Source organism: Leptonychotes weddellii, chromosome 6 (genome assembly GCF_054177405.1).
Source record: "Leptonychotes weddellii isolate Sample4059 chromosome 6, ASM5417740v2, whole genome shotgun sequence".
Taxonomy (NCBI): domain Eukaryota; kingdom Metazoa; phylum Chordata; class Mammalia; order Carnivora; family Phocidae; genus Leptonychotes; species Leptonychotes weddellii.
Window position 1 is genome coordinate 13,344,629 of NC_138374.1, and position 23,614 is coordinate 13,368,242.

Genomic DNA, 23,614 nt, shown 5'->3' on the forward strand with positions numbered 1-23,614 from the left:
AAAGACCTCTCTTCAAATACAGTCCCATCCGGAGGACCCAGGGAATAGGGCTTTCATATATGAATTTTGGGGGAACCCCATTCAGTCCATAACATATGTGTGAGGGGCAGGTACTTAATAACTAAATATTTGACAGTTTAAAAATCTCATTTAGGGTACCTGGGTGGTTCAGTTGGTTAAGCGACTGCCTCTGGCTCAGGTCATGATCCTGGAGTCCCGGGATTGAGTCCCGCATCGGGCTCCCTGCTCAGCAGGGAGTCTGCTTCTCCCTCTGACCCTCCCCGCTCTCATGCTCTCTCTCTCTCTCGTTCTGTCTCTCAAATAAATAAATAAAATCTTTTAAAAAATAAAAAAATAAAAATCTCATTTATGGGATGAGTTTCAGTGGAACAAATGACTAATGCCACAGCCTTCCTTCAGTGCACAGGGGTCTGTTAAGTATCTCTTGTGTAGCCTTTGAACATGAGAGACTCACTCTTGGCTGGTCCTGTGGTGGAAGGAACGTGGGGAAAGACCCCACCCTGGGGCAGAAGGGCCGTCCGGCCCAGCCTGCAAACGTCTGCTCTCTGCACCTGCTGTCACGTGCAAGCTTCCACAAACTTAATTCAAGTAATGATTTTTTTGTGATTGGCATGTTTGCATTGTAGCAAACTTTGGTTGAACATATTGTTAGAATACACAGTACTGTAATTTAAGATTATTTTATCAGCAGTAAAAGGTTTTATAATTCATTTAAAAAGTTGTAATGGGCTTGAGCATCTTCAGTATAGTTTAATAATATAGCATTTTATAGCTGGCTGTAAAATTTCAGATTACAGTTTTAGCAATTGTGCAATTCTATTTTATAGTTTAATAATTGTTCAAAGGAAGGAGAGTAGAAAGTTCCTTAAAAACCAATTTAATGACTTAGAAAAATAGCCTTTATCAAAATCTAACGTATACCTTTTAATGAACCCAGATGTCACCTTTTCAACAAAGGCAGTTCATGGCATCTATTTTTCTCAACCACAAAGCCTTCCAAATTAAGCACACAGAGCGCCGTATATCTGAATTATATTTTTTCTCCTTCTATAAAAAAAATCTTTTATCCCTAATCTCCTACACCCAGAGTAAGCCTGTTTGCCAAGCACAAGGTGGACACCAGCGAGGCCAGAAGAGCTTTAGCAGGAACGGGGAGTAAATTGGTTCTCTCTTGAGAAGGTTCTTTGTTTTACAGATGACCCCTTGATAACACCGCTTCAAACCCAGCTCCTGACTCTAATGAAGTCCCTTATTAATGCCTCCAGATAGCCCATATGTCACCATTCTGTGAGTGTGTGGCAAAATGGGGAGCCCTACATTATACTATAATTGTATACTATTACTACGAGTAATAAGAGTGTTAGCATATAGCATTGGGGAAAAGGCACTATCTCACATTGTCATTGGAATTACAGTTCGTGTTGTTATATTTCTGGGATGTTCCAGGGTTATGTTGTCAGACAACTAAAATCAATAAAAAGAGGAGGCTCCGGACCAAGTACACAAACACAGTTACCATGGGGCACAGCTCGGGAACATGGTCCCAGGACCCTTGGGTGCAGTGATCGTTGGGTGGACCAGCTCTGGGTCCGAGCCCTGTGGCAGGCCTCCTTTTCTCTGCTTCCCACTCAGTTGCCCCTTCTTGGTCAACTCCAGAGAACTTCTAGCTGAAATTTGGTGCTGCTTGGGAACAACTGAAGGCTGTCTGTCCCAAGGGCATCTGGGTCACATCAGCAACGATGCCCAAAGCTGGCAGGCATTCCTGCCGTTCTGGGAGTCACCTGGTGTCTGTATCTATTCCATGCCCCAGCACATGGCACCCCCGGCATTATAACAAGGTGAGGGGTAGCACTTAGTGATTCTGAAGTCCTATGGAGAGCGCAGGCAACACCCTCATTCAATTTACGCCCAAACCAAGCTGGCTTTGAGATCGTGTAACCCAGGCATTGAGTGTGCCGATGCTTGACAAGGGATCATGCAGACAATAGACCAACAGCAGCATGGTTAGTTCTCCAAGGTTTTCATTTCTAAGAAAAAGAGGTTGTGCTTAAGAATAGAAAACCCTGAAGGATCAGGCTTCTTGCTACAATAGAATCAAACCTTCCTGGGGACTTCAGTAGAGAGTAACTTTGTCTCCTTGGATTCATCCTAGGTACTATGGGAATAATGAGCACCACTGCCTGGGAGGGTTGTAATAATTAAACAAATTAAAATTCTCCAGCATAGTTACTCAGCCTAGTTCAGCCCAGCAACTGTTTTTATCATTATTTTATCTTCCCTGTGGGTCTGTGCTTGAGCACGAGACAGAAGGAGCTTGTCCTAAGGGGGCATTTGATGACCTTTACCCCGAAATTCATCGGGGACATGAACTTGGGCCTCCTACAGGCTGTGTGTGCCCTGCAGAAGGGAGCCAGCCTCAAGTTGAAGCTATTTGTTATGATTACCCACTTACGGCGTCTCCTCCCAAACGTCTTTTCTTTATCACTTCTGTCAAAAAATGGGAATAATAATGTAAGGTTGGGGATGGGAAGACTAGGGCCCCTTAGTGCGTTCTAGGAAGAGCTGTTAGGCCCCCTGCTCCTGTGGTTTAGAGGGCAGTGAGGCTGGTCCATCAGAGGGACAGTAATTCAGCAGCTGGACAATTGCTTAACCCAATTGCCGGGTAATAAACATTCTTAATAAAAAGGAATAGGATGTCTGCACCATCTTGGCCATAAATATGCTCTCTTGTTCTGGGTAACCTACGAGAATACCTCTGAGCACACTTAGATCACATACTATAAATAAATCCAATTTCTTCTATCCCCTACTGACCTTTCATCCTTTGGACTTCGAACCAACCATGCCTCCCTGAATAACAGTCTTTGCCTTGTGTCTGAGCCGTGGAGCTCATGTGCGGGAGGAAAATGGCTCCGTTCTCTTGTGAGGTTCAACAAAAGGCTCCCCTCCACAGGACCCCTCCTATTTGAAGCCCTAGAGGAGACATACCACGGACAGGGCTGTCTGGAAGGGAAGCTGAGGATGGTGGGCACCAAGTAGACATCGCTGGAGTTTTCCCCAGAGTGGCCATTGCTGTGTACTGCTAGGCAACAGGTGTGACCCCGGGCTTGTTACTTTCTCCCTGGCACCTTCTCAGCTGTCAGCAGGATAACCAGAACTACTTCCACGGGGTGATGTGAGGGTTATGGGAGATAATGTGCGCCATGTCTGGCACGGGGTCCATATGCATGGGTTTGGGAGTCAAAGTCCCAGCCTCTCCGAGCCCATGTTCCCCGACCTGTGCAAAGGGGAGAGCTCCGCTCAAAGTCTTGTGAGCAGCTGGGAGTGTTCAGCAAGGCGCTGACGGGGTCAGTTACAGGAGGGGGCTGTCGTGAATGGTAACTGGTCACAATTCTCACTGTGAGTCTGCTTGGTTTTCCTCAATTATTGGTTTTTTCTCTATCTGCTAAAAGCATACTTTTCTTTAAAGTTTTTTAAGGTTTGCTTTCACCTGGTTTTTCACAGCACCAAGAGTGCTCCATCTTCTGAACAGAGGGTGAACAAAAGCCCGGGGTTGGTTATATCTGCAGACCACGGCATTTTATATGAACCCTTAGTTACCACCATAAGTCACAGAGCCATTACGGGGCCGCACACAGCTGCACATAAATGCACAGGAGAATAAGAGGCTTAATAAATATTATCTGATGGCGATAAGGATGCGTGTCTGATGAGACAGGCTTCATGCACTTCTGATCAGAGACCACAATGAATCTTTTCCTTTGCTCTTGCACATTTGCATTTCCGACTGCACATTTGAGAAAACAAATGTTTCATTTCAGGGCCATCCCCTGAGTTGCCTTTCTACCCTACTCGCCGAATGTTTGCTCTACAAAACACCTCCCTTACCCCACACCAAAATGTCTTTCACACATTGTTTGGCATAATCTTACTGTTAATTGGGCATCATTTTCTAAAATACAGGTCATAACTGCTTCTTGTCTGAATATATTACAAATCAAACAAGTTAACCAGGAAGGAAAACACGGTTCTCTGGTGTAGTTTGCAACCTGTGTTTGCTCCAACTTAGGGAAAAGCGAAATAGCTGCAAGACGATCCCGGGAAGTACGGAAGGGAGAAAGGCAAGCTCGAGTGCCGTGTTAGGCTTCCTGCTGGAGACAGAGTCTGCACCATCTTGCCATTAGTGTTGAATTACAAGTGCAGGGCTGCAGGCATCCTTTTTATGGCATGCAGGAGACTAACGAGCAAGCCCGGGGGACTGCTTAGCTAATGGAGGACTGTTGATATATCTTACTGGACTGTATCTTTTTCATTGCATTCATTTTTAAATCCAAGGGCTCACAGAAGATCGTGAGCCAGTTCTATTCAATATCATGTTCACCAGCCAAATTAGCTTGAGCGTTTGCATTTCTCCAGCCCCTGCCCCAGTCCAAGAATACCAGCCTAGAGACCACAGGGAGGCTAAGCAATCCTCAGTAGCACCCTGAGGTCTTAAAGGACTTAGCCCTTTCACATTTGATTCTCAGAACAACTCTGTGAGGTAAGCAGGAGGGCAGGGATTATTATAATTAAAGCTGATGGTTGAAAAGCCAAGAATAAGACCTTCCTAGCCTGCATTCATTTTATCATCTTTTATCAATCAAGCTAATACCAGGAATAAATTCTAAACCATAGTAGAAGCTCTCCTAACTGATGTAATGTATGGTGATTAACATAACATAATCATAAAAAAAATGGAAACAAAAAAAAAAGAGTCAGGCACGTTTGTTCTCAAACCTTTTTTATGCTCTTATGGTTGGTGTTTTGCTTACAAATTTAAATCAGTATTATATGAAGGATTGAAATAGGAGCACAAAAGAAACCATAGTTGTTTCGATGAAAACTAAGTTGAATACTTTGAGAAAGACAAATTCCTTTAAAAAATGCCTTTGGATTATGTGTGAGTGAGGCAAAATTATAAAAGACTGAGAAAAATTATAAAAATGTAAAAAGATTCTGCTCTGAAATTCCTCTGCAGGTATCAAACGAATGTCACTCCTATTTTAAAGAAACTAAAATTGGAAATTGTAGACCATGAATTAGTTATAGGTGTAGCTTCTGCAGAACATAAGCCAGGGAACTCCAATCAGCAAACTCTTTCTTTAAAAAACTTCTTTTTTAAAGATTTATTTATTTGAGAAAGAGAGTGCACATACGAGCAGGAGGGATAGAGGGGAGAGGGAGAGAAAATCTCAAGCAGACTTGCTGCAGAGCGTGGAGCCCAACACGGGGCTCAGTCTCAGGACCTTGAGACCATGACCTGAGCCGAAACTAGGAGCCGGACGCTTAACCAACTGCGTCACACAGGCGCCCCAAAAAACTTTTTTAAAGAAAGTGGTCTTCGTCATATCCCCAAAAATCAATAAATGACTGACATTCAGATTTGAAATTAAGATATTTGATTTAACACATACAATGAAATATTATTATTCAGCTTTAAAAAAACAAGCAAATCCTGCAATATGCCACAACAGGGATGAATCTGAAGGACATCATACTAAGTGAAATAAGCCAGTCACAGAAGGACAAATACTGCATAATTCCACTTACATAAAATATCTAATATCCTCAAACTCATGGAAGCAAAGAATGGAATTGTGGCTGCCAGAGGCTGCGGGGAGGGGAAACAGGAAGTGGTTGTTCAGTGTGTGTAGAGTTTCGGTGATGCAAGATGAATGTAGGTTCTAGAGGTCTGGTCTGCAACATTGGGCCTATACTTAGCAGTGCTGTATTGTGTACTTCAAATTTTGTTTAGAGAGCAGATCTCATGTTCAGTGTTCTTATTCTGCTCTTTTTTTTTTTTTAAACAGCTTTGAAATAAAAAGTTTGGGACAGATCTGTCATTTCTGAGTGATTTAATGATTTTGCCCTTTAACTTCTCATTTGACAAATAATCTATGGGCACAGTCCCCAAACCTGTCAGGTAAGAGGGTTTCTACTCTAGGCTTGGCCCTAAGCTCAACCTGAATTGCACAGTTAAACTTGGAATACCCCATGGGTGCCAGGAATCCAAGACCTGCTAGACTCAAGAACATGAATCCATGTCTCTTTCAAGGCTACGGCCCCCCAGCCCTCCCCCCCACAATCGGGCCTCAGTTCAGTTCACTGTACTGACTTCGGAGGCCTTGTCTAAACAGCCCAACCGGGATCTGAGCCTGCACTTCTTCTGGGTAAGGAAGCCTGACTTCAGGCCTCCAAAGCCTTTCTCCCACCCCCATCTTACGACCAGGCTCAACCTGCCCAGAGCATACCAGACTAAGGGAAACTTGGCACCCAGTGGGCCCTCCCAAACGGATGCTGAGGGAAATACCTTTATAAGGCCTTCTTAGAGCTTCACGTAATGAAAGTCTTCTGGCCCCGGCTCAGTTCCGGCACGGTGCCTTGCCGAGAGTGGGTAAAAAAGCCGTCCCTTTCTCAGAAAGACACTTGCCCCATCTCATCCTTTCCCTCCTCATAGCCCCTCAGCCCTTCCCCAGCCTGCACCAGGGTCCATGGGGCTGGCAGAGTTCAGCCTGGCGGAAATGGATCCCTTCCCTGCTGAGCACGGGCTCGAGAAGACAAACATCCAAGCCCAGGGGCTCAGAGCAGGTCTTATTTATGTGTCCACTTGTTTTATGCAGCTGACTTTACTGCACGTTATTCAGACCAGTGGTTGCAAGTGGTTGTTACCAAGTTTATAGGAAAAGCAGATCAGTAGGAAGGTGAGTTTCAAAACAGACCGTGGCAGGGATTTTGGAAAGGCTTGTGACCAGACCAGCAGTAAAACCTCCCCAGGCTTGCCCAAATCCAGCAGGCAAAATCCAAAAAGTTGAAAAGAGCATAATACTACAGAGCCCTGGACAGACCACCATTCCTTAGCTGGGATTCACTAGCAGGCAGCTCCTTTTTTCTGTCTTTTTTGTGTAGAAATTAATTTGGACAAACACATATCAAGTACACAATAGAATTGCGATATGGTTAAGTACTGCCCATACAAGTCTATAGTCAGGGGAGTCTGGTTTTTTTTTTAAATGCAATGTAAAAATGCAGGTTGCTCTGCTCAGGTAACCTTCAGACTTGGGTGCACACCCTCCTTCTTATGTCTTGTCCTACCCGAAAATGTAAGATGTGTAGATTTAGATCGGGGAATGGCTGTTTCAGGAAGAACTCATGCAATGGTTTCCCCTCACAAAGGTCCAATTTATGCTGAAGAAGAGACTCACATGCTAATAAACTGGTATTGACAAGTGTGATAGATGCAGCTAGGTACTTAGTGAGTGCTGGAGAGCAAAGTTGATTGCATTTTACAGTCTGTGTATTTCTCTGTCTATTGCTTGTATTCTGTCATTAAGCACACAGGTTCCTAATATAGCAAATCTCTCTAATCAGTAAAGCAAGGGAGAAAAGAACCAGAAGCATCATTAATTATGACCATTTGGCTGCAGCCTGGACAGGCTGTTGCTATTGGATTGGGCAACTTCCTCTGGTTTTATTTTCTGGAGGTAGAGCAGAAACTGGCTCCCCTTATTCGTGGCGGAGAGTAGAGAAATGTTCCACGCCCTGCTGGCTGACAGCTGCCTAAAACCCCGAGATAAAGCCCTGACTTCTCTATAGAAACGGAGTCCTGGGGCCGCAAAGACCAGGCTCCGCTTCGGGGCGCTCTTAAGTCTCCGAGTCCATAAACAGAGCAAGTGTGCGCCTCCAAAGCGTGCCTCCTCCCCAAGGCTCTGGGAGAGCCTACTGCGGGCAGAGCTCATGTGTCTATGCCGTGTCCCAGGGCAGGGGGAGGGCTCTGGATGGAGGGCTCCCGGCAAGGCATGTGTCTGTGCGCTCTGAACAGGAAGGCTACTGGCTCCGGGGCAGACTTTCCAAATGCTAATCACTGGGGTAAAAAGCAGGAGCGTCATAGGTCTGACTCCAGGTAACGGAGGTTAACAGCATCTAATGCATTTATTAACCCTCTGGTGCCAGGGACTGGCGAGGTCTGGCCCTACAGTTACAGTGCTGTGGAAATTCTATTACGTGCCTGGGCTAGCAGATTACTGCCAGCGACAATTCTACAACACTGCTGGAGGGACAAGGCTTAGGAGGTGCCTGAATACAAGTTCTCCAGTTTTCCACAATGACAGCAAGGCTGCTGGGCTGGAGATGGGCTTCACCAGTCCCTTTCATCTCCCCATCCTCGAGATGGAAACCTTGTGGTCCCATGGTTTGCTGGTGATGTTTCCCCTCCTCTCAGAGTCAGGTGGTTTCCCCCATAACCACAGAAGTATGAATTAGCTGCTAGGAAACACTCTTTCCTAAAAGAGATGAAAGAATTCATTGTTCAACATGTCGTACCTGTAGTTAAAATGGACTTTTAGAAAATGAAATCCACCCTCTTCTTCTCTTCTTTATCCTTCTCTCTTCTTTTTATTTTTTTTTTTTTTTAGGAAATGTCATATTTTAAAGCCACACTGTAAGGTTTGGTGTCGGGTCTGGGCTGGCCACGCTATGTGCTGGGTCCCTGCGAATGTCGTTAATGAGCAAGGCTGCTGGGCCCACAGACAGGACCTTGAGCCGGCACTCCCTTACTCTACCATTTGTACGGGGTTAGGGCTCAGCAGTAAGAAGTACTCTTCTTGTTTCTTCTTATAACTTACAAGGTCTTGGAAGTTTTGTTATTATTTTTTTTAATTTTCCTGGGACCCTCCCCATTTTTATCACCTGTGAAACGATGTTTAAAGTATGTAAGCATTCTTTGCAATAGTTGACGGTGGGGGCCACCCTGTAATTCTATGTTTGCATTTATCCTATCTGATTAGCAAGACAGTGATAGCTTGTTGATGTTGCCAGAAATGCTCAGGATAAAAGCCCTTCAAATGTGGAAATAACAGGTTGCTCAGCCTTCTAAAATGAGCTCTAAGAGCCAGATTTCCTTAAGTGGACTCTGGATCTACATAGGAGATTTCTGACCTTCAGCGTCACCAGATGGATTCGGACTGCATACAAGACTCACAAGCATGCAACCAGCCAGACATACACGGGTCTAAATTCCCAGGCTCTGCGCCTCCATGTGTACCTTACAAACCCTTAGAGGCACCAGACGCCCCGTGTGGTAATGCTCCACCTATATTTGATGCTAGCGAGTCTAGGCAGCAGACCCACGGCCCTCATCTTGTCCGTATGCACTTCAGGTTTGCTGGGAAAAAATCTCATGTCTATGAGCAGTCTTCTGATTCTGTTACCCAGGTGCCACCTGCTCATCCAATAACTGGTAACATTTGCCCTTCACCTTCTCATCAGACCGCCGGACCTTACTGTGGTCCCTGCGAAGTTCAGGTGGAAATCCAGGGCTGTTCTGCTGTGCTTCTGTGGTGCTGGGAGTTTCTACCCAGACCTCTCATTGGGAAGCTGTGTTAATACACTGTGTAAGCAGAGCATTTAAAGGCCTCTGTGCGTACACTGCTGAGCCTCTGGAGTGCTAAGTGCTTTGGTGGGTTGGGAAGGTGCTTAACAGGAGAGAAGGCATTTTCTCAGAGCCTCTGCGGGGGCCTGGGTGTACATTATTACCTTTGCTCTGCAGGTTATCCAGTTATGCCAACAGGAATGGTCCTCGAGGCAAGATGAGCTTGGAGATGCTGCCTCTAGTTTTAGTGAAGCCAGTGGGGCTATAGGGAGACAAGGCCTCTTGCTGACCATTTCCTTTAGATAGATGCCAACAAGATGCCTGCTTTGACGGGAAAAGAGCTCAGAGACTTTATAGACCTGGAGCTGGTTTAAATGTATTTTCCTGTGTGACAGAGCAGTAATCCCCGCTCTTTCCAGATGGAAGGCAAGAGCCTGCAAGCCTGTAGACCTGCATGCTGCGTGAAACCGTCGGTGACCAGTGAGGGTCAGAAATCTACCTCTGCAGATCTAGAGTCCACTTAAGACAATCTGTTAAGACAGAAGACTTTTCTTATCCATTGGTAGAAGCCCCTTTATAATTATCTAATAATGATGGGCATTGAACTAGTATTTCGACACATTCCTGAAGTGACTAAGTATAGCTAATGAGTGTCTCGGATTGTGTACGTAGTGAGTAAAAACCTACATTCCAGTGCTAATCATACAGAACAAAGTAAGAAGGAGGCCTGCCTGACCCTTAGAACTTAAAGGCCTGTGGTTTAGAACATGGAGGCATAAGCCCAGAAACAACTTGGAGGCATAATGTGTCTCAGACTAAAAGTCAGGCTGCTTTCTCTGCACATTTTAGTGAACTTCTTAGTTATGCAAAGGCCCACAGCAAGGGTTTATGTCTTTTGTAGATTATGGCCTCACAAAGAAAAAAGAGAATGTGATGTTTTAAGGCCATTTTGGTATCCGGGCACAATTCCAATCTTGAACAGAAATAAAACATGTAAAGTTCTGTACATTATTCTCTGCAGGTAACAATGCAATGGACCAGATCTGCTATTACTATAGATTAAAAGTAGGCTTTTGGGTAAGGTTCAATTCCTCTTCCCATTTCTCCTCTGATCCTCTTATACATAACATTTAGTGACCTTTGAATAGCCTGGGGATGCTTCACAGTGTCTTATTCTTGATGCCTGTTTAAAGGTTTCTATTTCATATTCACAGCTGGTATATGCAAATATAGGTAAAGATTATGATGCCTCCCAAGTAGCATTATGGTCAATAAATTACTCCTTGGGTGAATATGCCATCATCAGCCTAGCATGTCTCCAACGAGTTCCAGAAGTCTTCTTACACCAGGCAGCCTGCCCATTGCCATTCACTCAGAGCTGGTTGCCCAGACACTCCTTGATTCAGGTGTGATGCTTGACCAGAGTCATCCTATTGGCACATGAGCTCTCTGTCTTTGGTGCTAACAGGCTCCTCCTTTGGGGGAAGATGCTCAAGGGGGGGCGGTTCTTCTTATGGATTTGGGGGCAGGTAGAGCATGAAGAGTCAAGCATGCCAGGATTGCCTGGAAGAAACACTGTAATGGAGGAAAGAGCACATTTTCTTTCAGAAGTTTTAGACACCTGGTCTATATCCTGACTCTACCAGTAAATTGCTATGTAACCTTGGAAAAGTCACTTAATTTCACTGGACTCTGTTTTCTTCTACAAAACAAAAGGGCGGTATTGGGTCAACAGGTCTTATTGTAATTGTTTGAGCAATGGAAACTTTCCTTCAACTCAGTTCTCTGGTAGAAGCTCAGTGGGGACTAGTTCCAATGTGAGGAGACAGGGAGCCACTGCCACTCTTCCTCCAGGGGATCCGTCTATAAGAATCCCTGTCCTGTGGGGCGCCTGGGTGGCTCAGTTGGTTAAGCGACTGCCTTCGGCTCAGGTCATGATCCTGGGGACCTGGGATCAAGTCCCACATCGGGCTCCCTGCTCGGCGGGGAGTCTGCTTCTCTCCCTCTGACCCTCCCCCCTCTCATGCTCTCTCTCTCATTCTCTCTCTCTCAAATAAATAAATAAAATCTTTAAAAAAAAAGAATCTCTGTCCTGTGCCATAACTCCCAAGCCGTGAGTGGTTTACTCAACTAGAGGGCAGCCCCATGAGCCCAGCAACCATATCCTTTTGGTCCTATCACCTGATGTCCAGCATTGGAAAATAGCTCTGTGCTTGTTGACTGAGACAATGAATAAAACAAATGAATAAACAAGCTTCAGAAGACCTATCTCTATATTACTAATGAATGTGGATTTTTATTGCGACATTTTTACCTCAAAGTCATGTCCCCAAAATGAACATTCAGAGATATAAATGAGTTCTGAATATGAATGACTTCAAAGCTTCATCTTAGGGCGCCTGGGTGGCTCCATCGGTTAAGTGTGCGACTCTTGATTTTGGCTCAGGTCATGATCTCAGGATCATGAGATCGAGTGCCATGTTGGGCTCTGTGCTGGGTGTGGGGTCTGCTTCAGATCCTCTTTCTCCCTCTGCCTCTGCCTCTGCCCCTCCCCTCCCCAATGCTCTATCTCCCCTCCCCTCTCGAAAAAAACAAAAAGCGAAAGCAAAAACAAAACTTTGTCTTTAGTAACCTGGTCTTGTGCTACCCCCCACTAGCCACCAGCCACAGGTAGCTTCTGAGACTCTAAAATGGGGCAGGTCTGAAATGAGATGTGCAATGTCAAACACCAGATTTTGAAGACTTAAGTATGAAAAAATAAAGTATCTCATTAATAACTTTTTATATTGATTACATGTTGAAATGATGATATATTGGGTTAAATAAAACATGTTATCACAATTATCTTCACCTTTATCTCTTATGTGGTTACTAGAAAATTTAAGATTATGTATGGGCTCATATATGTGGCTCACATATTTCTATCAATGGCCCTGCCCTAGACAACTGATTAGTGGATCATTGGTAATCATTATTCCATACTGTATATGAGTGATTTTATGTGTGTGTGTGTTTGTCTTTCCCCAGGCACAGAAGCTGAAATCCAATATGTCCGGCAGTACACACCTCTGTCTTTCTGATGTAAGTTATGTTTCTCTCTGGGTCTTCCTGCATTTCCAGACACAGAGCCTTTGGGCCCTTGGTGAGGGTGTAAAGGCTCAAAGACAATGAGGTTTCAGGTCTAGGAAAAAGATCTAAAGCACCCTCCATGTCCCTCTGCACTTTGAGCCAAGTGAGGTCTTTGCATCCCAGTGCACAAAGTTCCAACTACATGTGGGACCCAGGATCCTCATCTCAGAGCCAGACCCCGCACAAATACCATTGTTCCAATGCCAGACACTATGTGACCACAGTCCTGTAGAATCAGCCCACACAGAGAAGACACTCAGCAACTCTCACTGCTTACCAGAGGTCCTCTGTCTACGGTTCCTTTGACCTCCGCAGCTGAGGCAGGCCCCATTCTTCTCCCCGTTTTACAGAGGAGATGAATGATGCTGTCACGTGCCGATCATTGTGGCTGGATGTGGCATTATGGGACTGAGTGGGTACTGTGGTGGGGATGGAGGCACCCGTCTTAGGGAAGGACAGCTGTGCCAACTGGGAGTCCGGAAGCCAGAGATCTGGTGTGGGCTCTCCAGCTGATGAGCGGGGCAGGCTCCTTCATCTAGAAAATCTAGGGTTGAAAGGGCAAATGGAGAGAAAAGTTGCTGACTGCCCTGCCCATCTCAATGCGATTTGTGGCCCATCTCCAAGTGAACTGATACTTGCCTGGACCAGTTTTCTGAGATGATTATTCCTGCCCTTCCTCCCGGATGGGGAGGGACAACAGGCTTCCTCCTCAGTCAGTACCAGGAGAAGCATTCCATGTTGCCCTAGCCACAGGGAGATCCAGAAGGTAGGAGTGAAGGAAGATGCAAAGCTGTCCCACAAGTGGATTCCAGTAATCCATAGTGGAGGAGCAAGAAGCAAGTGTTGGCCAGTTTATCATAAACTATAGAAGTCTGTATATCCAGTTCTCACCCAGATTCATGATTCCTTTCCGTAAAACTACAAGTCAGTGAATTGAAGTCTCTGTGGTCCTAGCTTGGGTCAGCTTTGATGAGTGCTATAGCTAGTTGGAGGTGAGGGTGGGAGAGAGAAAGAGCGTGGTTAAAATATACTGGGATAGGAGGAATACATGCAGTGGGTGACAATGAAAATATTCTCTCTTACAGCGTGATTATGAAAAGAATGGTCTCGCTGGTCCTTCCAGCCACATAACCACAAAATCAATGGCTGCTCCTTCAAGCTGCGGTCTGAGCCCACTGCAGGTTCTGGTGGTAACCACTCTGTCCACCTTATTATCTTTATCTTTGGCAGAAACATCGTAGCCGCATTTAAACAACAATATGGACACGTAAAAAGACAAAAACCAAGCTATCTGTTTCCTGTCCTCTTGTATATCTGAAATTCCAGTTTTAGGAGCTCAGTTGAGACACTGCAAAAACAGTTTCATCCAACTGGAACTTTTTCTTTGTTCTTTGTTTCTTTTTTCTTTTTTTCCTTTCTTTTTTTTTTTTTTTTTTTTAAGAAATCTTCTTGTGATCCTTAGGGCTTCTGTGGGCTAACTGATACAGTCCTACATTCCATATTGAAAAGGCTTTGGGGCCTGCTGTGTTGTCAAGGGGCAGTGCATAAATTTGGCTATAAAACCAACTGGGCCCATGTTTGACGTGATGAGGATAGGGATGATTTTAACAATTTAACTTTGGCCTTTCCTAGCAAAGCAAGGACTTAGTATTTCTAAAGAATCTTTCCATATCTCCTATAATGGCTTTGGTTTCTGATGACATCACTTTAGCCTAACATGGGTGGGCACAAGCTTATTTTGTCACAAAGCAAAGATCCTCATCCAGAGGATCTTGATGGACTTAGTACAAACAAGCTTGCGCCAATGTTCACCTTTCTGTATGTACTGGCATTTTCCACACTGTTTGTGTACTGTGAAGAGTTCTACACTCTCCTACCAAACAAAGGACACCTGTCCCATCCAAATGTAGTGTCTGTCTTCTAGTCAGAATAGAGGGGGCAAGTGTGCTTGAAACTCTGCAGTACCTTGATCACTGAACAACACTCTCCCAAGCCTTACATGAGGGAGAAGCCCTTTAACTAACCAGAGTCAAATATAGCTGACATGTCACTCTAATACTCTTTACAAGTATGAGGTTATATGTAGAAAAAAAAATTTTACTACTAAATGATTTCAGCTATTGGCTTTCTATATTTTGAAAGTAATGATATTGTCTTCATTTTTTACTGATGATTTAATACAAAATACATGGAGCTCGTTTTCCTCTCGTAAGTAGTGTTAGCTCCAATATTAACTTCACGAAGACAGCTTTTCAAAAAGCAGACTCTGAGGGGCCTCATGCTTTAGCAGAAAGCTCTGCATCACGTAACTGTGGCCAGGCAGGAGGAAACAGAGCAGCCAAGTGTTGTCTTTTATCATTTCTTGGAATGCAGACGTGCATACCTGTGAGGAAACTGGCGGCCACTCGTAAACGCTCTGCAACAGCCGGTGGCCCCTGTGGCAGTTGACATAATCCAGTACCTTGGTTTCCAGGTTACTTGACAAAGGCAGGTTTGACTGGGCTGGGGGACAGGAACATGCCGCCCTCTTTTCTGAAGCAGATCCATGCCAGGGCACACAGTTGTTTTCCTAACGGTTGTCTTGACTCTCAACGGTGATGACCGGGCCACTGTTTGGAGGGATTTGGTCTGAAGATCATCAGGAATCTACACGCATCTTGTTATGTGTCCTCCATGACAGACTGTGACTGACTCTGTGGAAAGAAAGGCTTGTGGATCAAGAGGACCAACGATAGGCCTGTAGAGATGAGTTGGCCGGCAAAGATACGCGGACCAGAACAGGACTCTGGAAACGAGGCATCTGGCTTGTTCACTGCATATCACCTTCCATCATTCTCGTCCTTAAACAAGTAGACCCTGAAGTGCACTTTTGAAGTCTGGTTGATGGTGACATTCAGAATCTACAGTGATCGAGTGCTAGGAGCCATGCTTCTCCAACACTGAGTAGAGAATAGGAGAATCCACCTGAATAGAGTGCTGGGAGCATTACTTCTCCCCACATCGGTAGAGGGGCTGGAGGAGGGACCCAAGGTGCACAGTTCATACTGATCCCCTTTGCCCGCTGATGTTTGCCTTGTAAGAATTAATCAAATCACTGGGGTGGGAAATCTGTTCAATCCAAGATAAAGGCATAGTCTTTTAGCGCTATTGGTGTTTGAAGTACATTTATATCCAAATGTTAATAAACATAAATGTATAATACTAAATACTGTGTTTTTTCAGTTCACAATGTTTTCAAGGAAAATTTATCAAACAAATTTGATTAGTGAAAGGTTTCGTAAAGACTCTTACTTTGAATAAACACATTGAATGTGTCGAAACATTTGGAATTCCGGTCCTCCATGAGAGCATATCTCTTACCATATTTTGTTTTAATTAAGGTATCTCTGTGTATCTACATTGGACTAATTGCATCTGGGTCTGATTCTATGTGATCTACTGTAGAAAGCTATTGATTCCTTCTGCAGTAAACAGTGGCTGTAATTAGCTTCAGATGACTGAAGAGGAAATAGGAGTTATCAGAGCTAACAAGGATAGCCTTCGGTGAAGAACACGGGGATGTGCAACCCATAGATTAAATTTGGGAAAGCCTCATCGATCACCAACAAAGATCTCATTTTTCTTCACAGATAGAAGCATATTAGAGTTATCAAATTCTAAATTTGAAAATAAATTGCTGATGAAATAAACAGGGGAAAGGATGTTCAATGATAACACGTTAGAGAGATTCTTACAAATTCATGCCAAGCAGGTGTTTCTCCCATTCCGTGTAAGTCCCAGTTTAACACGGTTAACCCGAAACACCATCACTTGCCCCAGGACTAAAGCAGACAAGTGACTTAAATCTTTGACTTCCTTGTGCAGCAGTGCTGACAGCAAAAATGATTACTTCCTGTCCCTCAGTCCCTGCATTTGGGGTACCGCCATCTGCTGGGATTTGGGCCTCTTGCAGAAAGCATGTCATTGTAGCTGATTTTGACAACACAAAAACAGTAACTTAGGTCCATGTAGACCATGACTCCCAGGTCAAGTCTAGCCATGCCCTGCTGCTTATTTGAGAGAATGAAAAAAAGGGCACTATTGCCAAACTGATTGGAAGCACATTCATTCCACGTTGATGTTGAGTATCTTTGGCCAATATCTGTTTGAGTATCTTTTTAATAGAGCACATGAAGGAAGAAGTGCACAATAAAGAGAAGTATTCAGAATGCCACTTCCATGTTTATTTTTCCATATCTGATTTTTTCAAGCCCCGAGAGCATAAGTTGAGAAGTACACAGATTATTTTTTATTAAGTATAGCGAACTGTATCCAGAGTATAATAGGAGTGTGGTTTTCATTAAAAAAAAAAAAATTATTTAACAATTCTTTATCCTGTAGTAAAAAATGTCTTAGAAGCTATCTTTGAATTAATCAAATATGGGACAGGGTTTCTCCAGGCTTCTGTGGCCTTTGATTTGGTCTATATGAAAAGTGTTGCTGTCATGCTTACGCTCCAAGGATGGGTCCTCTCCAGCTGCATCCTCTCGCCCACCTGTCCCTTTGTACTCTCTCTAAAGTAGACACTCCCAAACACTCCATCTGCTGAACTAGGAAGGGAGAAGAGCGGAAGCATTTTTGAGTCAGTGTTAAGTGCTTGTTGGGAAAAGAGATATAAAAAACAGTGGGAGTTTGTATAATTAGCAAATTCTTTTCTTAGAATCTAGCAAAAATGTATTTCTGTTGTTACTATTTACAAAATAGTGGCCTTGGAGGAGCTGTCATCTGGAAAAAAGTTTTCATTCATGTAGTCCGACATGCATGACTTATTTGAGTCAATGAACTGTAGATCAGAGAGGGCTGCTTAAATGAACTCGCATTTTCCAATTCCCTTTCGACGCTGTTCCTGATCTCTTGGATTCATACCCCTGTGATCTTTGTTGCTTCTGCTCTTTGATAAAGCAAATGAGACCATGGGAGACCCATCTTTTCGAGAAAGACCAAAAAGCAATGGCAACAGATGGGCATGAATTGCCAAGGGTTTGGGTACAGGGATGGTAGAAGGACCTGTCTGCCCTGAACTCAGGGAGTTTGGAAAGATGAAGCAAAATCAAGGTGCAGCACGAGGCCAGGTGCCAGGGGTGAAAGGGTCATGCGGTCCACTGATGTTCCTTCTTGATCCATGTAGGAATCTTGTCCTCACAAGAATAGCCAGAGTCCCTTGAATTAGACAGCAGTGCCTTTGTGGAAAACAAGCCAGAGCTAATATCTGGACAACATCGGAAGAAATTTCTTTTTAGAGATTCTAAAACTGTAGAACAGCTGAGAATTCAGTTGGAAACCCTTAGAAGCTACCTTTTCTTCTTATCCCTAAGATAGGAATCTCATGTATATATCTGACACTTCTGGACCCAGTTCTTCTTCTCCAGTGACCGTTTGTTCTAAATCTGTTATCTAGAATTCTTCTTGAGGACTATATGTCTGAACACATTCTCCCAGCAGAGGCTTTAAATCTGTGGGTTTTGCTGCTGCCTCCATCCTGGGGTGTGTTTGATGGGACGTTTCATTTCACAAGGAGAGTTGTCTTAAGACAGTGGGCTGACTCTGTTCTCTTTCATGTCAGTTACTGGTGCCCCAGTGCCCATTCCTGTTCTTTATCATTAAAGTATTTAACAGGGCCCCTTCCTGTGGATTCATTCTAAATGTAGTCCTACCCAGATGCCCATTGTACATGGACCCCTGGCTTTTTGAAGACAGAGAAGCCTCTCTCAGGAGTCAGGCAATCTGAGGGTGATGATAATCCCCCAAGTAGGAAGTTCCTCCATCCAACCCTCCCCTCTTCTGAGCTCCCTCTTCTTAGCCTTGGGAATGGTCTTGTCTGCTCATCCTCACCAGGCATCCCTTTGTTGCTCCCGGTGCTCTCTGATGAGTTCCCCCTCCCTTCCAGGAGATAGCCTAGGGTTGTTCAGCGGGAAGCGCCACCTGCACTTCTGATTGTTCTGAGATCCAGCCCAGACGGGTGGGGGGGCGCACAAACCCTGTTTTCAGTAAACTGCCTGCAGAGAACCACAGCCTGTTACCAGTCATTGAGGTCCTCGTCCCCTAAGGTCTCCAGACTCATTTGACCAGCACAGCTGTGACTTGGGCTGTCTGCCCCTGGCAGGTGCCAACATCAGCGTCTTGTCCCACTGCCATGAGGAGTTTATTTTTGCTCCAGGGCAGCTGCCAAGCCCAGCACCAGCATCAATAAAAGGTTTTCTCGGGTTTTCTTCTCTTCATCCCAGGCCGGGTTTTCTTACCATGCCACACTTTCGTTTTATAGAAAATACCAAGATTCTGGCCAGAAACCATCAGCCCCTTCTTTCATTTGAACATCTCTTTATGGAGCTCCCCCCAGCCTCCCCTAAGAGAAAGCATGTCCCACAGTAGGTACTTAAACGATGTTGGGTGAACGAAAAACTTTGGGGCATCGAAAGGCTTGGTTTTGTAACACGGTAGCAAGAACTGGTCCGTCCGCGTTGTCTTGCCAGCACTGAGCTCTTGTACAGAACAGTAAAGGTGTCCTGAGGTTATTGAGGGTGACCTGGAAGGAAGTGTCAAAGCATTAGAATCAAAGCAGCTTTAAATCTGCCGACTGTGTTTCCTGCTGAGAGATGAAAAATTAGCATTTGTCCCCAGGACGAGCTGAGCATAACCAGCCAGTCCCAGAAAGGACAGGACCCCAAATGGGGTAAACAGATTTCATGGGAAATTAGCCAGTGAGTCTGCTGGTATTTTAATCTGCCTCAAGCACAGGACACTGGCCAGAAAGGTGGGCCACTCCACCAAGCCCAGGCCAAGCCCAGGCATATGCCAGCATCCTGAGAAGCAAACTTCGGTGGTCTTCAAATCAGCACATTTACGGAACTCTACTCCAGTTGAGTGAACCATCATTCAGGACTGAAACTCCTCCAGGATTAACCTGAGAATACAGGGCCCTCTGACAGCAATTTAGGGAAACACCCATCTTTTCCGGATGGCAGAATCCTTCACTTTAACATCCTTCAGAGAATCTAAATTCTCTTTGTAAGTTGTCCAAGAAGCCGTTTTCCAGACTCGGTCTCTAGGAATTAGTAAGTCCCAATCAATAGGCATACAGCAACCCGCGCAGCTCAAGCAATATGGAGAAGGCAGATGCACCCATTCTCAGCTGAAGCCAGGCAGATTGCCACGGGGGACCAAGTGGGGTCACCCTTTGAGGCCTTAGAGGGCTGTAAGCATGGCCAGGTAGCCATGCCAGTGGAACTGGCCAAGCTCTCAGGTACCAGCCAGGGCGCAGGTGGGACTGGGAGATATCAGAGCTGCTAGTCTAGAGGAGGAAAGCCGATAGACAGCAGTGTTCATTCAAACAGCAAAACTTTGAAGTACGCAAAGACCCTTGATGGCAGCAAATATAACACAGATTATAAGATAGAGTAAAGTAGGATAAAGAATTGGAACACCCAGGCGATGCTGCGGATAGAAGAAACGCAAGGCTCTTTTGAGTAGGTAAAGGTCTGTCACCTGTCACCGGGGCAGGGCAGGACTTCTGGCACTTACGGCTCCATCACAAAAGCTCCTTTGCTCTCTCTCTGTCACAACTTCTGCAGGGCTGTGTGATCCAGCATTATCCTCCTGGTGTGCAGAGCGTGCTTGATCTGGAATCTGCCTTTTTACTTTTTAGCTTTAGCCAAAAGCATTTCTGAAATGTGGGAAAAAGAACGGGGACTGCAGAACCCACTCACAGATCGCCCTGCCTTATTTGGCTGTGGTTTTCTAGTACTGAGACTTTTCTGGATTCAGAGATAGCTGATTGTCCTCAGAGGGTTGAAGAAATGGTTTCAGAAACCTGAAATCCAGGGCCTTATATTTCTTCTAATTATCTCTCTTTTCTCTTCTCTCTCTTTCTCCCCTAAGGGAGGAGAGGGAATGCTTTTCACCACAGAGTTTTCTTTAAAGAGTTTTCTCCTCTCCTGTGCATTATCCCTTAGATATTGAAATTATTTTCTTTTGTTTAATCTGCCTCCTGCAGAGAAGCTATGTGAGATTCCGGATGTGGGCTTTGGGGTTGTATTCTTTTAGATGGTGTTGCATTTTTACTCTTAACCCGAGGGTATGTCTCCGCTTCTGTTCCTTCTGTTTCATGTAGGTTAACCATTCAGGTTGAATAGAATAAGGATTCTGGTTTTTAGGATGGTTTTAGACTTCTCTCCTGGGAGAGGGGGTCAGACACCCAGCCTCATCAGAGCTGGGGTGAGGGGTGTAGTGAGCTTCATGGAAGCCTCCAGTTAGGAGAGGATCCAGATGAGCGACTTCCCTCCTGGTCTGCATTTGACACCGTGTGTTTCCTGAGTTTCCCACTTGTACAAGATAATACATGTATCTCATCGCCGTGTGTATCTGCTTTCCTGCGGCACCTGTGCATTCTCCTGGGCCATCCCCACATGGCTTCCTCACACCACCAACACCCGTGGAAGAACACCTACATATAGAAGTACAAGTTTTGCTCTTTGGACTTTGGAAGTGGTTTTGTGATGTTTGAATTTTCTGTTAACATATTGCTCAAGCATTATAGAATGTACGTATGTAGTCTGTTTAGCCATCCTCCACCCCAGAATACCCTAATAAACATTGTTTTCTTTTTTAAAAAAACAAACCTACAATCGTGGTGTCTTTTTTTTTTTTTTTAAAGATTTTATTCATTTATTTGACAGAGCGAGAGCAGGAACACAAGCAGGGGGAGTGGGAGAGGGAGAAGCAGGCTTCCTGCCGAGCAGGGAGCCTGATGTGGGACTCGATCCCAGGACCCTGGGATCATGACCTGAGCCGAAGGCAGACGCTCAACGACTGAGCCACTCAGGCGCCCAATCGTGGTGTCTTTTTCTTTTATCTTAATTCATTGGAAAATGATCTTGAAATCTATGAACGCATGGAGATCCCCAGTATCAAGATACGGGGGCTTTCTGACAGCGGAGGAGATAAGATTCCTGAGGACTGAATGTAGTTGATGCTTCTAGATGCTTCTAGATGATTCTTTTGTCTTGGGGGTGGGAAGGGATGGTATCTGGTCCTGTCCGTTGTGGGATGTTTAGCAGCACCTGTCCCACCCGCCAAGACGCTGTCAGCCCCTGTGAAGGGGCAGCAAAATCACCCTGACTGAGAGCCACTGGTTTAAATCCAACCGAATAGCTCACATACGCATGCCAAAAGGAAGCAGGGTCTGTGGAGGGCCACACCAGATATTTATTTTATGTCTTCAACATACAATTCTGTAATTAGAGGATAGGACTGGTGAATGCTTTAGACACTATCATAAATGTGTTGAATTATTTGTGTAAACTTATAAATAGTATTTGGATAAAAAGTAAAGACGGAATACGTCCTTTTCCCAATTTCCAGGCTGTAGCTCAGTGCCTGGCAAGGAAAAGTTACTTTACACTGCATGAGGCTGGATTTGATCCCTGGGCATTAACATCATGATCATGGTTGCTCAAAATAGGACTCCCCGGCTTCCCTGGGGGAGGTTATAGTCCCTGGCACCTTATCAGCACCAGGAGTTTTTAAGACAAAATATTAGAGCACAAAACACAGTAATTAACATCACCAGCATTGTTTGCTTCAGTCTACAACTTGCAGCCCACTACATAGCAAGAAGACCTTGCCTCGTATAGGACAGAAGCCTGTGTTTCACTGGAGGGTCTCTGCAGGACAGTTTTGTGATTTTTTTTTTTTTCATTCAACTGGGTTTTCCTACTCCCTTGTCTCCTGGACCCACTTTCCAATGAGCAAGTTTAGAATGATTTCTAGAGGGCTCCACGGTTTGGATAAAAAGTTTGTGAGCAGGGCGCCTGGGTGGCTCAGTTAGTTGGGCGACTGCCTTTGGCTCAGGTCGTGATCCTGGAGTCCCGGGATCGAGTCCCACATCGGGCTCCCTGCTCAGCAGGGAGTCTGCTTCTCCCTCTGACCCTCCCCCTTCTCATGCTCTCTCTCTCTGTCTCATTCTCTCTCTCAAATAAATAAATAAAATCTTTAAAAGAAAAAAAAGTTTGTGAGCATTTGGATCTGGGCCTGGTGTTTTAGAGGTGTAACAAAACCCCAGATTCCAACTTCTCTCCTGGCTTTGGGTTTCTCCAGCTGCCTGAGCAGAAACCCCCACGTTCATTCTCAGGGACGTGAAGCACCTCATGTCCGCACGTGGGGCAGGACCCTGGGGAAGGGCAGGACTCTGAGGTTCCCTGAACCATTGCAGAAATGGGGAGGGAACGGTGCCCTGGGGACATTGGGCTTCCTGCCCCAGTCCGTTAGGATTCTCATCACCTTCTCAGTACAACCAAATCCCCCGGATGCAGGTGATAGAAATTTTAGGAGCTGGAACAAGAAACAACTAATAAAACCCCGAGAGAAATGCCAAGACAGTGAATAAAAACTGTGACAGGAATAAGATACAAGGCTGCTTGTGTTGGATGATATAAATAAAGCATAAACAAAAACACAGCGTTGTGAGAGATATGAGCAGAGTATCCGTAAAAGTTACATATACTGGCACTCCTGGTCGCACAGCCTGCTTTTATCTTCATGAAGATTTCCCCATCCAGGCTGCTAGGCAAAGAATTCACCAGTTTAAAAGGTAAGGGGAGGGGCACCTGGGTGGCTCAGTCGTTGAGCGTCTGCCTTCGGCTCAGGTCATGATCCCAGGGTCCTGGGATCGAGCCCCGCATCGGGCTCCCTGCTCCGCGGGGAAACGCGCTTCTCCCTCTCCCACTCCCCCTGCTTGTGTTCCCTCTCTTCTGTGTCTCTCTCTGTCAAATAACTAAGTAAAATCTGTAAAAATAAATAAGTAAAATGTAAGGGGAGCATTTGGCCTGAGAATACCTTGGGTGGGTATATAAATAGGGATGATCTTTTTTAGAAGACCATTTGACAATGTGATCATAATTTAAAATCCATATCCCCTTTGAGCCAACAATTCCACTGCAAAGAATTTACCCTGCCTTCTCACACCATGTGCCAGGGTCTCTGCAAAAGGATTTCCACTGCAGGATAATTTGTAATAGGGAAGTC

At 45.0% G+C, this 23,614-nt stretch overlaps 1 protein-coding gene across 3 annotated transcripts in view; it reads left to right on the forward strand.

The window, feature by feature from the left end:
- GFRA1 (GDNF family receptor alpha 1) overlaps nucleotides 1–15,762 on the forward strand; it is a 208,625-nt gene extending 192,863 nt beyond the window's left edge. For all 3 annotated transcript variants that reach the window (XM_081823446.1, XM_081823445.1, XM_006742956.3), the window contains 2 exons: nucleotides 12,455–12,508; nucleotides 13,642–15,762. In XM_081823446.1, the coding sequence (XP_081679572.1) occupies nucleotides 12,455–12,508; nucleotides 13,642–13,797 (210 nt within the window). In that variant the 3' untranslated portion in view covers nucleotides 13,798–15,762. The remainder of the gene's footprint in view (nucleotides 1–12,454; nucleotides 12,509–13,641) is intronic.
- The last annotated feature ends 7,852 nt before the right edge of the window (nucleotides 15,763–23,614 follow it).